A 14963-nucleotide genomic window follows, 5' to 3' on the forward strand; every position below is an offset into this window, starting at 1 on the left:
TATAATCAGCGAATTGTGTAAAAATTTCAACTAGGTAATGCAGTGTTTTATTTAAATATGAAGTTGCGGTAGGTTGAAGTTTTATTGAAATTTGAACATATTTTGTTTTTTATTATTATATTAATTCTTACAAACATCAAATATTGAGAATCATTGTTAAATGAACAGTTTTTTACTTTGAAATAAAAAATGCAACTTTTGCAATAAAAACCATAAATTATTAAAAAAACAGTAAATAAATCCGGGATTCGAAAACGAATTTTTGGAACAAAGGCAAATACAATTTTTCATGTTAATAAATATTTGAATTTAAAATAAAAATTTCCGCACACTTTTGTGTAAATTATTGATTTTTGAATCGATTATTTCAAAAATCGATTATTAATTTATTAATTGTAAAACAAAATCAAAAAAAAAAATATTTTGCTGTCATCGTTTCAGATTTACTTCTTTTAATGCATTTCATATGAATTTTTTTTTTAAATTTTTTAAAATTTTTTATTTATTAATTTTTTTTCCCTTTTTTTTTGTTTTATAATTAAATTAAAATGTTTGCGCTACTTTTTCCGTAAATTTTTTACATATTCCAACGAATCTCCGTCACATTCCAACTGTATTATGTGACTGATTCAATGATTCTGGATTTTCAGCTACCGATGTTGTTTCTTCTTCCTCTTCATTGTTTTCATCAACGTCAGCCAAATTTTCTTGGTCGGATTCTTCCAATGTTACCTAAGTGCGCAAATTGAAGAGAAGGATTTTCTTAATCCTTTATTTCGTTTTTAAATTGTTTTTGATTTTTTGTGTTTTTTTTTTTTCAACATTTAATATACAGTTTACAATTTTATATCAGACACAAAAGTATATTTTTAATATATAGATTGTGAATATAGTAAATATTATTTATTATAATTGTTTTTTGTTTTTTTTTTTTAGATAGATTATTGTAGTAAAATTTATTTTAATTTTTATTATATAAATTATATATATATATATATATATATTTATATAAACATATTAAATTAAATATAAACATAAATTCGTGTTTTAATCGCAACCAACCTGAAAACGGATCTTTTCTTCTCCTTCTTCGGCACTAGGTGGAGGTGAAGGTGGTATCATACTTTGATAATAGTCTCGATTCTCTTCAAGTGTATCTAATATATCTTGTGCGTCAGGATGAACAAGATCACCCCATGTTTCCCACAATGGATGTACAATATAATCTATAAAACCTACTTGAGATTTTTCGATTGTTGCGTTATGACGATCACACATTGGGCTAATATCCATTCCATTGTCACGTTCTTTATCACCTTGCAAAAAGAATTCTTCCATTAATAGAGCAACCCATCTTTTATATAATGGTAATGGTTTTGTTGGATTGCTTAAATCTGCACAATGAACTAAATTTTCAAGAACCTACAATGGTAAAATTATTTAAAATTAATATAATGAATATTGTTTGATTGTATAATAAATTTGTTAATAAAAAATTGGGTTGATATTATTTTAAATATTTTTATAAACAACAAAAAAAAAACAAAATTCTTCATTTTAATTTTTACCATTATTTAAAATATTTTTCAATTAATATACATATTTTATACAAAATAATAACGATAAATTACCCTTTACTTAATTATAACTAAAATAATATTAATTTTTACCAATTGCGTCACTCATTTCAATTTTATGACTCTAATATAAATTATTATGTTGAATAAATCTTATAAATACATTTTCGATTAGTTAATACAGAATCGATACTCATAATATCGAGACATTAATACCGATACTCTATTTCGTAACTTCATTTTTCCAAATACACATACATACATATTAATTATAGCCTTGTGAAATTGTAAAAATGTATGAATTTTAGGTTTGAACAAAAAAAAAACGAACACACTTTTATAACTGCAACAATTTTACCTGTATTCTGTCTGTGTAATTATCTAAAAGTAAAACACCGGAGCCAGCAACTTTTTTTGTTTCTGTCATGGTTTTCAAATCGGCTAATAAGCTCATATGTTTCGACATATCCGTTGACAATACAATATCTATAACCATTTTTCTTAAGGTTTGGCGCTGTTTCCTAAATTCATAAAAAAGTAGTTTTAATTACAAATAAAAAACGGAGTTCTTAAATTAATAAAAAGCATATTTAATTGATTGTGAGCAATTTACTTTGACCCGTATTTAAAATTTAAGCAAACATCTAAATTTAAATTTAAATTAAATTTGATCTATTTGTAGATCACGGAACCCGTGATGAAAATTATTTTTTTTTGTATTAGATTTATTTGATACAAGAGCGAAAGAGAACGTGTATTCTTTAAAGGTTTACAAAACCATCCGACTAGCGAAGTGCAACGGGCAGTAGCTTAAATTTCTTTGCAATTTATTTTTATTATCTTAATGAAATTCGATATTTGTGTAATCAATAGCAGTTCGATATTTGTGTAATTATAATGTCAAGTGAGATAACATACTTTTGCATATTTTGGAAAATATCACATCCAATATTCTGTAAAAGTTTAAAGGCGACAGCTAAATGGTGATTTTCTAGTACAGATTCATCATTATACATTAAGGCTAATTCAGAACCTTTAATTAAATAAAAAATAATAGATTAAATTATGATTTCAGTTTTTTTTTTGCAAATAAGTATACAAAAATTTTCATACTTGAATTAACTAAAAATTGATTTGTAAGACCCGGATGATCAACATCGTGAATACAGGCAGCAAATAGAGCACCACCAATTTCAAGTGGTGTAAAAACACCTTCTAAGGCTGGAGTATTCAATAGAACATTTGTGCTCTGTGTGACATCTGCCGCATGAAGTGAATTATGAAAAGGATTGTCTTTGACATAATGGTCTTCCAAAGTAGTCATAAAATTAATGAATGTTTTCGGTGGTATCATAAGACTTGTAAGCAATTCCCTACTCTGTAACAATACAAAAAAATATATATATGTTAATATATAAAAACATTTTATAAAAAAGTTGGACTCAACCTGGAATATCGTGTATGCAACACAGGTTAACGGACGACTACTACTTAAATCGCCAATTTTAAATATATCTATTCCCCAAGTATCTAATTCACCTAATAAGGTACCTAAAGCGTTTTCATGTGGTGTTTCTACTCCAAATGTTGGCAATCGTTCTCCTGTAAAAGAATTCGTATGCGATAATGGACGTTTAACACCAGATATTTGCGACATTGGAGGACCACTTCGTGGTGAGCGACTCCTTGGATATGATACATTACCAAGTGGCTCATTTTCATCAATTCTTAATGATGGCAAATCTAATTCTTGTTGTTTATCTAAACATAAATACATTAAAATAAATTAAGTAATGCTAGATTAATAAAAGAAAATTATAGCGGTTACCTAAGAAAGTTGAACAAATATATTCAGATATTTGATTGCCAGATTTACTAGACTCGCTAAAGTGTGAAAGTTCCTTATTCAGCATTCGTTTGAACTAAAATCATTTTTAATAAAATATTATTTATTAAAGCTGTAAATTTTAATATTTTTTTTTGTTTTACTTTTAGTGATGCCATATCTGATACACTCCTGTGAGTTTGTATAGTTTCCAATTGATCGAGACACCAATCCAATTCTTCTATAGTATCTGTTGCTAGGCGTACATAGTTTTCATCACCAGGATTTACTCGAGTGACAGTAGGAGCTTGTGTTGGACGCCTGGATCTTTTTTTGATTAATATATTGTTGTACGATAGTATGAGAGGAATATGGAGGGGGTACAAGTAGTATTACAAACATCGATATTGGGAAATAACACATAAATTTAAAAAAAAAATTATAATGCAAGCAAAAAAATAACAATACAAACACTTACAAAAAATAACTATGTTCTTGATTTTTTACGATCAATGAAATTATAGAAAAAAATACGATACTCACTTATTGGTTGCTTGAACATTTGTCAGACTTATTAGATTATTTCGTATAGATCTCAAACTTGCCAAAATTTGTGCAAATGGTGTAACGATTAAGTCTTCCCCATGTCTAATGATAAAATAATAAAATAATCTTATTATTAAAATATTTTTTTAACATTTATAAGAGTGTTTAAATAAAGAAAGTAAGCACATTGTTTGAGTTGCCGCTATGTTTTAGTGCTCGAGTCATTAATGTGTGTAAATTTAAATCAAAACAGAAAAAAAATTAAACAAAAAAAAAATAAAACAAAAAGTTATGTTTGACACTCTTTTAAAAAAGTGTGTTGATGTAAATGTTGTATATAGTCGAAAATTAATTGTCTCGCCTTATTTTATCATGCTCCATGTTCGGAAAACATTTAACATTGACAACACTAAAATATTTTTCAAACCATACGTATATCGAAATTTTGTTCGATATATTTTGTTTCAGTTTTGTTTAATTAGAGTTTATTAGAGTACCTTTTTTATATTTTCCTCACACCCCTTAAACATTATGTATGCTAGTAAAATATGAGATACAGAAGAGGTCCGCAACATTTTCGGTTAGCTATTTGTTTCTAAATGATAATCGACATCAATCGTTAAAATATTGAAATCTGAGAAACATAATTTATTTTCCTTACAACAAATAGCTGAGTCTGTGGATAAGCTAAGTTATATATTTTTTGTAGAGAGAAAAAGTCAAGCCTTATAATGAAAATATTTTATTTTTTCCAAGCAAGGCTTAAATTAAATCATCTTAGTCTTAGAGTCTGAAATTTAAGCTGTGCAAGATATTTCATAAACTAAAAGATTATGTGCTGTTTTTTTGTTATATTCATTAGAAATTTTGAAATATTGCTGATTATTTGTGATTGGAGCTCATTTTAAAATTCGATACATCAAAATCTACCAATTAGATTATGTATCGATGTGAGTTTAGTGACGTGTTTCATGCAGTCAAATGACATACATGCAAATATATGCATGTTGTCGTTTAAATTTTCTTTTGGTTAATTTGCGTTTTAATTTTAATATCAAATTTATTTCAATTTCGTAAAATCATAAGCTATAAAATCAAATATTTCAAAAACTGAATAATGCATGCAATTGTGTTTATTTGAAATTATGAATTTAATTGTGTTAATTTCAAAGGATTAAAATTTGTTAAAACAAAAATCAGTAATGAATTTAATTGAAATTATGAATTGTAAATTTTTTTTCTAATTTAAAAATGAATCAAAGAAAATTTCAAACTTTTATATACAAAGTGAGCAAATATACAAAAGTACGTACGATCTTTCAAGAAGCACTGTAGTTTCTGGTTCCTTAAATCTAAAAACATGAAATTAGTACAATTGAAACAAAAATATTAATAATGTTAAATATTATTTTATACAAAATTAAAGTAGAACAGTTTACATTTTATATAATTTGTCGTATAACTAATAAATAAATAGTGTTACGAGTATTACATATATTCTACAGATAGCTTAGAGATTTACATGCTTGTTATAGTGTTCGAGTCAGGAATTTATTAAAGAAGACTTTTACTAAATTACAACAAAATTTTTCAGTATTGTTTTTCACCAAAATTATATCGAATTTTGGAGTATTTAATTAGTTTAAATTGATTAAATTGTTGTTAAACTTACAAACCCTATTAAATTTCCATAGCATCAAGAAGAGAACAATGAATATTATGACGATGCTACATTTCGCATATCGAATTTACGGCGGGACTGCACTTCTGGTAAGGTAACGTACATAAAATATTTTCAGGTCTGCCAGTTTGTAAGCACTTATGTATTTCATGTGAATGGGTTTGGATAAACATGCTTAGTTTACTTCGGGCCGATTTTAGAATTTTTATAATTTTTTTAAAAACATTTAACAAATTAATAGAAAATTTTATTAATGTAAGCTTCGTCTTACAATTATCACATTATCATATTACTTTTTGAGAAAATCAGCAACTGAACTTTAAATATAGGCCGAATTAACTTTTTGTTCATATATAGAGAAATAATCAATCCATGACAAAAATTTTCAAAAATTGAACTAGCAAATTTTTCTCTAATATCTCAATAATTTTCTCGAATATAGAGCTTGGAAACCGAACTTTTAGGGTAAAATCAACCCCATTTTTTTACCATATATAAGAAACTATGTAGTTAAAGGAATTTTTTTAAATTTAATGTATAGTTTTTGTTAATCAAACGGAACTAAATGATGAGGTGGGAATTTTTAGAGGATAAAATTTTTGAACAGTATAAAATAAAAATCAACAATTTTCTAAGAATCAAATTTCTATTTTTCTTGGTATACAAAAGAAGGGCTTACAAGCTCTTAAAATTTAAAGGAGATTTTCAGGTACATTTTTAAGGTCAAAATAGAATTTGCGGTCAGTTATGTGCTGACCATATTCGACTTTATTTAAACTGGTGTAGTTACATTTTAAAAATAGAAATAAGTTAAAGTTAATTTTAATAAGATATTGACATCATCTGTTTAAAACTCTTAAATACCTGGGTTTATAAAAAACAGCTTCTATTTCAAAAGTCAATAAAATTTTTGTAAATTGTTTAAACTCTCGTTTATCTTTATAGGTTTTGGCAAACAGAGAAAGAAAATTTCATTAACATTTAGATCAAAAAATTCCTAAAGAACGCTGTAATTTATTTTAATACATGGGCTGTAATTAATTACAAGCTTATTCTTAAGACGAATTTGTTATGACAAAAAAAAATAAGTGTTTTATTTAAAATTAAAATTATTTTACCTTTCACTTGCGATACTAGAATTCCTAGACATTGATTTTGGTGACATTTCAAAATCTGAATCTGATCGATAAAGAAATGATTCTCGGCGTTGTGGAAGATTTTGTAGTACAAGACCGGCACTCGGTGATCCACCCTCCAGGGGGGATCGCACTCCTTGGCCATTCTCAACATCGAAGCTAAAATAAAATTAATTTTTTTTTTAGTTTATTTAATTAAATTTATTTAAATTGAGCTTTATATTTTATAAGATTTTTTGATTGTACTCGTATAATAAATAATTAAGTGTAATTTAAATATAAATTAATTTAATTAAATTGTCAACAAGATATTTTAAAAATTAATTTTTGTTTTGTTTAAATTTATAGAGAGAAAATTTGCAATAAAATATGCTTAAGTTCTTGTATAGAAATACTCTAACTATAATTCACAATTTCATAGTTTTTTGTTTTTACTTAAAATTAATTTATTTAAAGAGTAACCAAAACATACAAAACTCCTAAAATTTTTTGTGTTATAAGAAAAAGAATTTTTCATTTCCAGACACAGACACATTGATGTTCTTCATTTGTCCACTCTGCGTACTCTGTACATTTTCATATAGGAAAAAAGTATTTGTCCTTCCTAATAATTTGCATGCATTTAAAATGAAGTCGATTTTAGCTTTGGTTCCAATAATTTATTTAAATAACAAGATAAAATTGCCATATATTTTAAGGCCAATTAAAAACCAAACTATCGAACATTAAATTTTTTAAAAGATTTTGTCTAAATATTACAAAAATAACACTTTACTAAATAAAAATTCAAACTTTCATTCATAAATTCGGTAATTGATATGCTCCGTATAAAATTGAAACTAGATTTTCAATATATATATATATATATATATATATATATCTAAACATTTAATTATTGTCGAATAAAATTTTCTTTCAAAATTTAAAAAATTTAGTCTAGATTTAGCAAATAACGCTGTACTATTTCGCTTTCAACTATAAGACCCCCGGAATGAAAAACAAGCAAAAAATAACAAAGTTAAATCAAACTGTTGTTAAATCAAAACGGCGACTCGATTGAATCCACATTAAAAAAAAGTATTAAAGGATTTTAAAAGAAAAATCTCCTATCTCTGAAATTGTTTGAACTATCATAAGATCAACTAAAACACACTAAATCGAGTGTTTCCGATACTGCTGTAAGAAAATGTTTACTGCATATTTGGATGTGTCCCGCGTACCTTCTGAAGCGCTAAAAAAAATTCTTTAATTTGTCTTCCCCTAAGAAATATTTGGAAAGAGCTCTTTTAATTATAAATTTTTCTTAAATTTGAAAGCCGCAAATTAAGTATGTATATTGCATCTGTCTGATTCAGTGGTTATTCTACTTTTGTTTATTTAAACATTTGACAAAAATAAACTTTCTTTTTAAAATACACAGATGTCGTCTATAATTTTAATTAAGTCTGTTCAAATTTGATACGTGCAACGCTCAGCAATCTTAAATTTTTATCACGTTAATTAAAATTTATTTGTATGTATACAAGTAATAATTGTGACCTTTTATTTATTAATTTATTTGTTTTTTTTTTTTAAAGATTATAAGATATTTTTGTAGTCTATTATTATATCGTTGCAAATTCTTTATTTAAGATTAATTGGGGTGGTCATGAATAAAATTAAAAATGAATGACTAATTCAATTTTCATATACACATATTATACATTTAGTGGCACAAGTATACGTATATACTTATATGTATATGTATGAATGATAAAGATTAAATAAATTTTAAATATGCATAAAAACATCTTCAATTAACATTCACATTATAAGTATGTTAAATTTGAATGCAATTTAATTTTATACCTGCCGGTTGTACGTCTACGTGCTCCTGCAATAGTCATGCGCGTAACATATCTTCGAATTCTTCCGCTTGATCTCCTATGTGTACTAGTACGAGTACATTCAATTGAACTTCTACGATTATCTATGGGTAAGACATCAGAATATATTGATGATGAAATAGTTGAAGCTGTTGAACGTCTTTTAGCACCAGTAAAAGTACCACCACCACTAGAAGAAGTTGTTGTTGCTGATGAATCACTTCTAGAAAATACTGAACTTTGACCTAAAGATGATCGTTTACCTCTAGTAGATAATGATGTTTGACAAATAATACTGTAATTTATTGAATTCGATTGAAGATTATCAATAAAACTTTCATCTTCCTTATCTAAGATATTTTTATTATTTTCTATTTTATGACTATTGCTACAATTGCTATTGTCCGTGATGTATTCCTCTGTGATATTATCTTTAACTTCTATTGGTGTAACAAATTCGGATTGATTTTGTGTGTATAATAAAGAATTTGATTGTTTTGAACAAAATAAAGAACGTAAAAACGTTAAGACGATGAAAAACGTTGCAATCATATCACATGTTTATTACAATTATTTTTATTTTCTTTATTTTTATTTCACTTTTACTATTATTAAACATTTATTTGTATAAGTTTTTAATAAATTAATATTAATTTTATCTAAAGTCAAATTTCATTCTGCAAAAAAAATTGCCAAATTTTAAAAAATTTCTTCATTGTTAATTATTTTTTCCCCTAAAATAAGATTCAAAACTGTTGCTTTTTATTCAAAATCAATTATAAACTGTAGCCGAAAGAAAGAATTCCTTATAGAAATTTATTTAAAATAATTAATTAATATAGTGTAGGAGCGAAATTAATAAACGAAATTGTTTTTCTTTTGTGTTTGACATCAGTTCTGCTTTCCGTCACTAGTACAAGAATACTTTCGTAAAAAAACGTCAGAAAAAAGTGATCGACAGCAATGGACCGCCAAATAATTCAACGTCATTCAATTTGATTATTATTAAAATTTATCGTCAAGCAGAATGGAATGCTATAGGAAATTTTTTTTCTTTATTTTGTTTTATAAAATTATTTGGATAATTGGGCTTTCAGAAATAATAAGGAAATGCCCGCGCATTTAAAAGAAAAAAAAACAAAACATTTAAAGAATTTCATAATAATGGTATATGTGATATTTTATAATATTTTAACACCTGTCTACTAATGGATAAGATTAATATAAGATTAATTGATTAGTTGAGAATTTTTTCGAAAATAAGTGTTTTAAGTTATCGAATCTTAACAATATGCCGAGAAAGTCAAATTAAGAGAATATAATCTTGTATCAATGTGAATTGTAAATCAATGTGGAAATCGAACTGTAGGCTCAATCATGTGGGGTAATACTTTAGTATTTTTAACATACAATTCCGTCGACGTTGTTTAGTTTTATGAGGAAATATTTTTGCCTACATTTAGGAGAAATTTTAATTTTAAAAATTTTAAATAGCATAACAGTTTCGAATAGAGAAGACACATTTAACCACATAGTCCGTTCGGTACCATTTCAATTTCAATACTGCAATGCAATTAACAGTGTTAGAAAATTTTTATACCCTAATTAATTAAAAATTATTAAATTTGAAATAATTGTTACTCTTTTAAGGAAAATGAAAAAAAAATGTATATATTGGAAAGAAAATTGACATTCACTTTAAAATCGCATTGATTTTACTCTCTACTATAGGCTTATATATATACATATATAAATATTATAATAATATATAATCTTCTTAGTCATTGTTCTTATGTATAGAATAACGCATCAGATAATATTCTCAATATAAAATATAAAATTTTATTGGATAATATCTAATATTCTCTTGTATTTTTTTTTTCTGCTGCTTGTCAAACGATTTGTTATGTAAAAATCATTTTATATTATGAATATTAAAGTGTATACACATACATATATAATACGAAAACTAAATAAATAAGTAGTGCATGATTTAAAAAATAAATTGAATTTTTATTACTCTATAAAAACACAAAAAATATTTTATGAATACCCGGAATAATTATGATGTACTCGTAGCAAAAGGGCTAATAAACGCAATCATTTTTTAAATTTAATTATAATATTTTACAAAATAAATTCTGTAATGAATAATTTTTAAAATAAAGAATAACAAAAATATTGTAATAAAATATTTATAAAAGAAAAATAGAAGAATTCTAAATTTAATATTTTCCGATTATTTATTAGCTGAATTCAATTCGAATATGTGCCATTATGCTGAATACCGTAACATAATATGTAAGCCGAACACTTTAATATTTGATTTTATCATAGCAATATTGAATCTCCAAACATAAAATGTATATATGTATGTAGCTAATGTATATTAATAAAAACCACGTGTTCATCTAAACTAAAAACAAAAACAAAATGTTTTTCTTAGAAAATTTAATATTGTCCTGCTTTACATTTTAAAATTTTGTGAATAATTTGTTAAATATTTTTTAGATTAAAAAAAAAATTACAAAAACAAAATTTGATATTTTTATACAATATTTTAAGTATTTAAAAATTTATGAAAAATTCAAAATATAAAAACAACAAAATAATTATTGTTGTCGCAGTGTTGAGAGAACAAAATGCTGTCAACGTTGTTCTATGTAGGTTAATAATAATAAGAATATTGTAATTGTGTGTGAACACATTTTTCTTTTCCCGGGTACCTAGAAAATATTTGCAAAGCTTTTTTGTTTCTGTTTTTTTTTTTTTTTAATTTTTGTTGTAGTTTGTTTGACATATGAGAACATGAAAATAAAGTTAAGTTGAAAATGATTTTTCTTTTCTTCTGATTTTTTTTTTGTTTCTTGTTTTTTTGCTCTCCTTGTTTTTATTGTTGTTGTTGTTTTCCAATTAATCTGTTGTTATTTTGTTATTATTATTTTTTTCCTAAATCTTTTTTTTTTTTTGTTGTGCTTTTCTATTCTCTCATTTTATTATTTACTCTATAACATTTTTTCGAATTAAAAACAAGAATTATTCAATTTTTTTTAATCAAAATTTCACTTAATGTTATACACGATGTGTAAAACAAAAATAAATTACTTTCATTATTAATAATGACAATAACTACAAATAAATTGTTATTCAGGCATATGTATATGTACATACATATATATATCCTTATGTATATAAAGATACGCAAACAACAATTTACATACTTATTTGTACAAGGTATTATGAATATTTATATATATACAGTAAAACTTGTCAAAAATGGGCACTGTCAAAGACAAAAATTGTGCTTGTTTGAAAAATTCGAATTTTGATGTTCCAAAAAAAAATTTTATATGAGAAAACGGGAAAACTTGTCAAAAGCGGCACCTTGAGAAAATATTTGTAAATTTTGGAATTTGTAATATACATCTGACAGTGCTGGAAAATGTGAAACTCCAGTCACAAATGTCATAAATATTTTAATCAATACATATTTTTTTTATAAATAGCTTGTTTCATTATTATACATTTTTAATCAAATTAAGTAGGGCAGAGTGGGGTATAATTGTAATTTAATTGGTTTTGCACGACGAATATCTTAATCATAGTTCTAATCACAATAATGTAAAGATTGTATTTAAAATAGATGTGTTTGCAATTTGTACTACATCCTGGAAAATTGTTTAAACTGGAAAAAAAATTCAGTCACTTGCATTTCAGCTTTGACAAGTTTTACTGTATATGTTCCTAGACTATGTATTTGTATGTATATTGTGTTCTAAATAAATTTGTAATAATATCTTGTTTTATTTCTGTTGATTTGATATAATCATATAACACAAAAAAACTAACTGGCAATTCTATTTAATGTTTGTGTGTTCTTTTCATTTCTCTTTTTTGTTTTTTTTTCTGTTCAAATTAAAGAATAGAATCAAAGAAATAATTTAAAATAGAAATTTTGTTTTTGTTTTATTTTGTATGACAAAGTATTGTGACGTATTTAAGTATTTTAATTATTTTTGATTATTTCTCGTAATTATATACATATAGGAACTTAATAGAAGTGAAAAAAATGGTTATTTTGTTACTATTTAAACAAAATTTATGAGGTCATTTTTGTCTATAAAAATCAAAAGCTACATATCAAAAATCGAAAATTAATAACAAACAGACTACAGAGAAAAAAAAAATTAAAATAGAATCATATCTAAGTACATACATACATATTTACCATACACGTATATAAATATACTTAATTAAGTATACCTGTCTCATATTATACTGTTCATAAGGCATGTGTGTATGTATATAGGATAATTTTATTATATTATGTTGATAAATCCATATTGAGTGTTTACAGATGTGTAATTATAGGTACATGATTGTAATACACATATTTTATCAGTATACACTTACTGACATATTTATAATTGACATATTTATTTTGATATACTATCATTATGTATATATTCTAAGTAAAAATATATGAGGCAAAAAAAATATCAACAACAATAAAAACAGTTAGAGCAACACTATTATTATTAATATTATTATTATTTTAATATAAAAACAAATTACCAATTCTAATTTGGTATACACATATATATAGTTATAATATATATATATAGAAATGAGTATAGAGATGTATGTATGTATTTATATAAAATTATACATAAAGCTGTTTGAAAATTTTAATTATTATTTTATTTTAAATATTAAAGAAATATTTTGAAAAAAAAAGAAAAAAAAAACGAATGACAGCACATAAAATTTGACATTTTATAATATTCTGTTATTATACATACATATATATACATATACACATGAAAAAAAATAGAAATTTTTCATTAATTTAAAATATATATTTATTTAAATTCAATATTAAAAATTAATTAAGAAAAAATCTAAGTACAAACGTACTTATATTTTTTACGTGTATACATGCATATATATACATGCCTACATAAAATAGATATTTAATAGATATTTTAATTGAAAGACAAATTTAAGAAAACTATTTTTGTTTATTTTAATTAAATTTTTATTTGAAAAATTGTGATTTCTTAAAAAAATTCAATTATAATTGAAAATTTAATTTTTTATGAGAAATATAAGAAATATTATTAATTTAATATTATATATATTTACTATATAAATGATTGTATATATATATATATAAATTTTTTGTTATCCACATTTATTTTTTTAATAACAATACATAAATATACATAATATATAAGTACATATGAAAGGTATATTAACATTTTGCAGACTAAACCATTGAAATTTTTCAACACTTTTTTTATAAGGAAAAAAGAACCCTCTCTTGAGAAATATAAAAGCTATTATTGATATATATATATATATATATATATATATATATATATATATATATACATGTGCATATAATATAGAAAGAGGTGTTAAATAATATTTCAAGATAATTATTATATATATATAGATATATATAATCTACTCGATATATGGGGTATATATATTTTTATGAATATATATATAATAAATAATATTTATTAAGTAAATATATACATATAATGTTATGGGAAATTATATTGTTTTTTTGATTGTTTTAGGTATATATACATATATATATATATATATATATATTTAGGTATATATATATATATATATATATATATATATTCCGTGTAATCAAATGCAACAATTTCGAATCAATTTTTTTTTTTGTTTTTCTTGCTCATCACAATTATTTATTTGTTCACAGAATTTTATCTTTTTTATATAGAGATTTTGCAATTTTGCATATTTCTTTTATATACTATGTATATACATAATATATTTCAAAATTTATTTATTTATTTGTTTTGTTTTAAAAATTTAATTTTTTCACAATAAATTTATGAAAATTCTTAATGAATTTTGTATAAAATTTCACTTTGGCAATTTCTTGTGTAGCAAAAAAAAATATTTTCTTTAACAAATGTACATGCATACATACATATACATTACATAGTATAATATGCATTTATATAGATTTTTTTATATTTTAAAGTTCCATTAAATTGCAAAAAGATAAAAAAACAACAAGAAGAAACGAAAAGAAAACATTTTATGTTTAGCTTTAATATTTTTTTATTTTTTTTATAAAAAAGCTAATTTTTCCTCACTTTATTCTAAATATTTTTTTTCACTCTTTTTTTTTTTGATTTTTTTTCTTTTTCGTGTCAATATTGTGCCTTTATTTTCTTTAAAAATTCAATAGACCGGAATTTTTTTTTTTCTTTTTTTTTTCCAATTTTTTTTTTTTTACAATTTCGGAAATTTTTTTTTCTTTAAAATTCACACTTTTAGTAATTC

At 23.8% G+C, this 14963-nt stretch overlaps 1 protein-coding gene across 12 annotated transcripts in view; it reads right to left on the minus strand.

The window, feature by feature from the left end:
• Window positions 1-14963, minus strand: part of LOC129614341 (cAMP-specific 3',5'-cyclic phosphodiesterase) — a 113793-nt gene continuing 98830 nt past the window's right edge. For 5 of the 12 annotated variants that reach the window (XM_055528901.1, XM_055528900.1, XM_055528903.1 and 2 more), the window contains 11 exons: window positions 6748-6924; window positions 5262-5300; window positions 3946-4050; window positions 3567-3729; window positions 3406-3499; window positions 3025-3338; window positions 2691-2955; window positions 2496-2610; window positions 1936-2098; window positions 1063-1422; window positions 1-732 (listed from right to left, as the gene is read on the minus strand). In XM_055528901.1, coding sequence (XP_055384876.1) covers window positions 601-732; window positions 1063-1422; window positions 1936-2098; window positions 2496-2610; window positions 2691-2955; window positions 3025-3338; window positions 3406-3499; window positions 3567-3729; window positions 3946-4050; window positions 5262-5300; window positions 6748-6924 — 1927 coding nt within the window. In that variant the 3' untranslated portion in view covers window positions 1-600. Of the gene's footprint in view, window positions 733-1062; window positions 1423-1935; window positions 2099-2495; window positions 2611-2690; window positions 2956-3024; window positions 3339-3405; window positions 3500-3566; window positions 3730-3945; window positions 4051-5261; window positions 5301-6747; window positions 6925-8613; window positions 9310-14773; window positions 14851-14963 lie in introns of those variants that run through there. The other 7 variants (XM_055528902.1, XM_055528905.1, XM_055528906.1 and 4 more) reach the window with 5 other exon arrangements.

Source organism: Condylostylus longicornis, unplaced genomic scaffold (assembly GCF_029603195.1).
Source record: "Condylostylus longicornis isolate FDR11 unplaced genomic scaffold, ASM2960319v2 ptg000107l, whole genome shotgun sequence".
NCBI classification, from domain to species: domain Eukaryota; kingdom Metazoa; phylum Arthropoda; class Insecta; order Diptera; family Dolichopodidae; genus Condylostylus; species Condylostylus longicornis.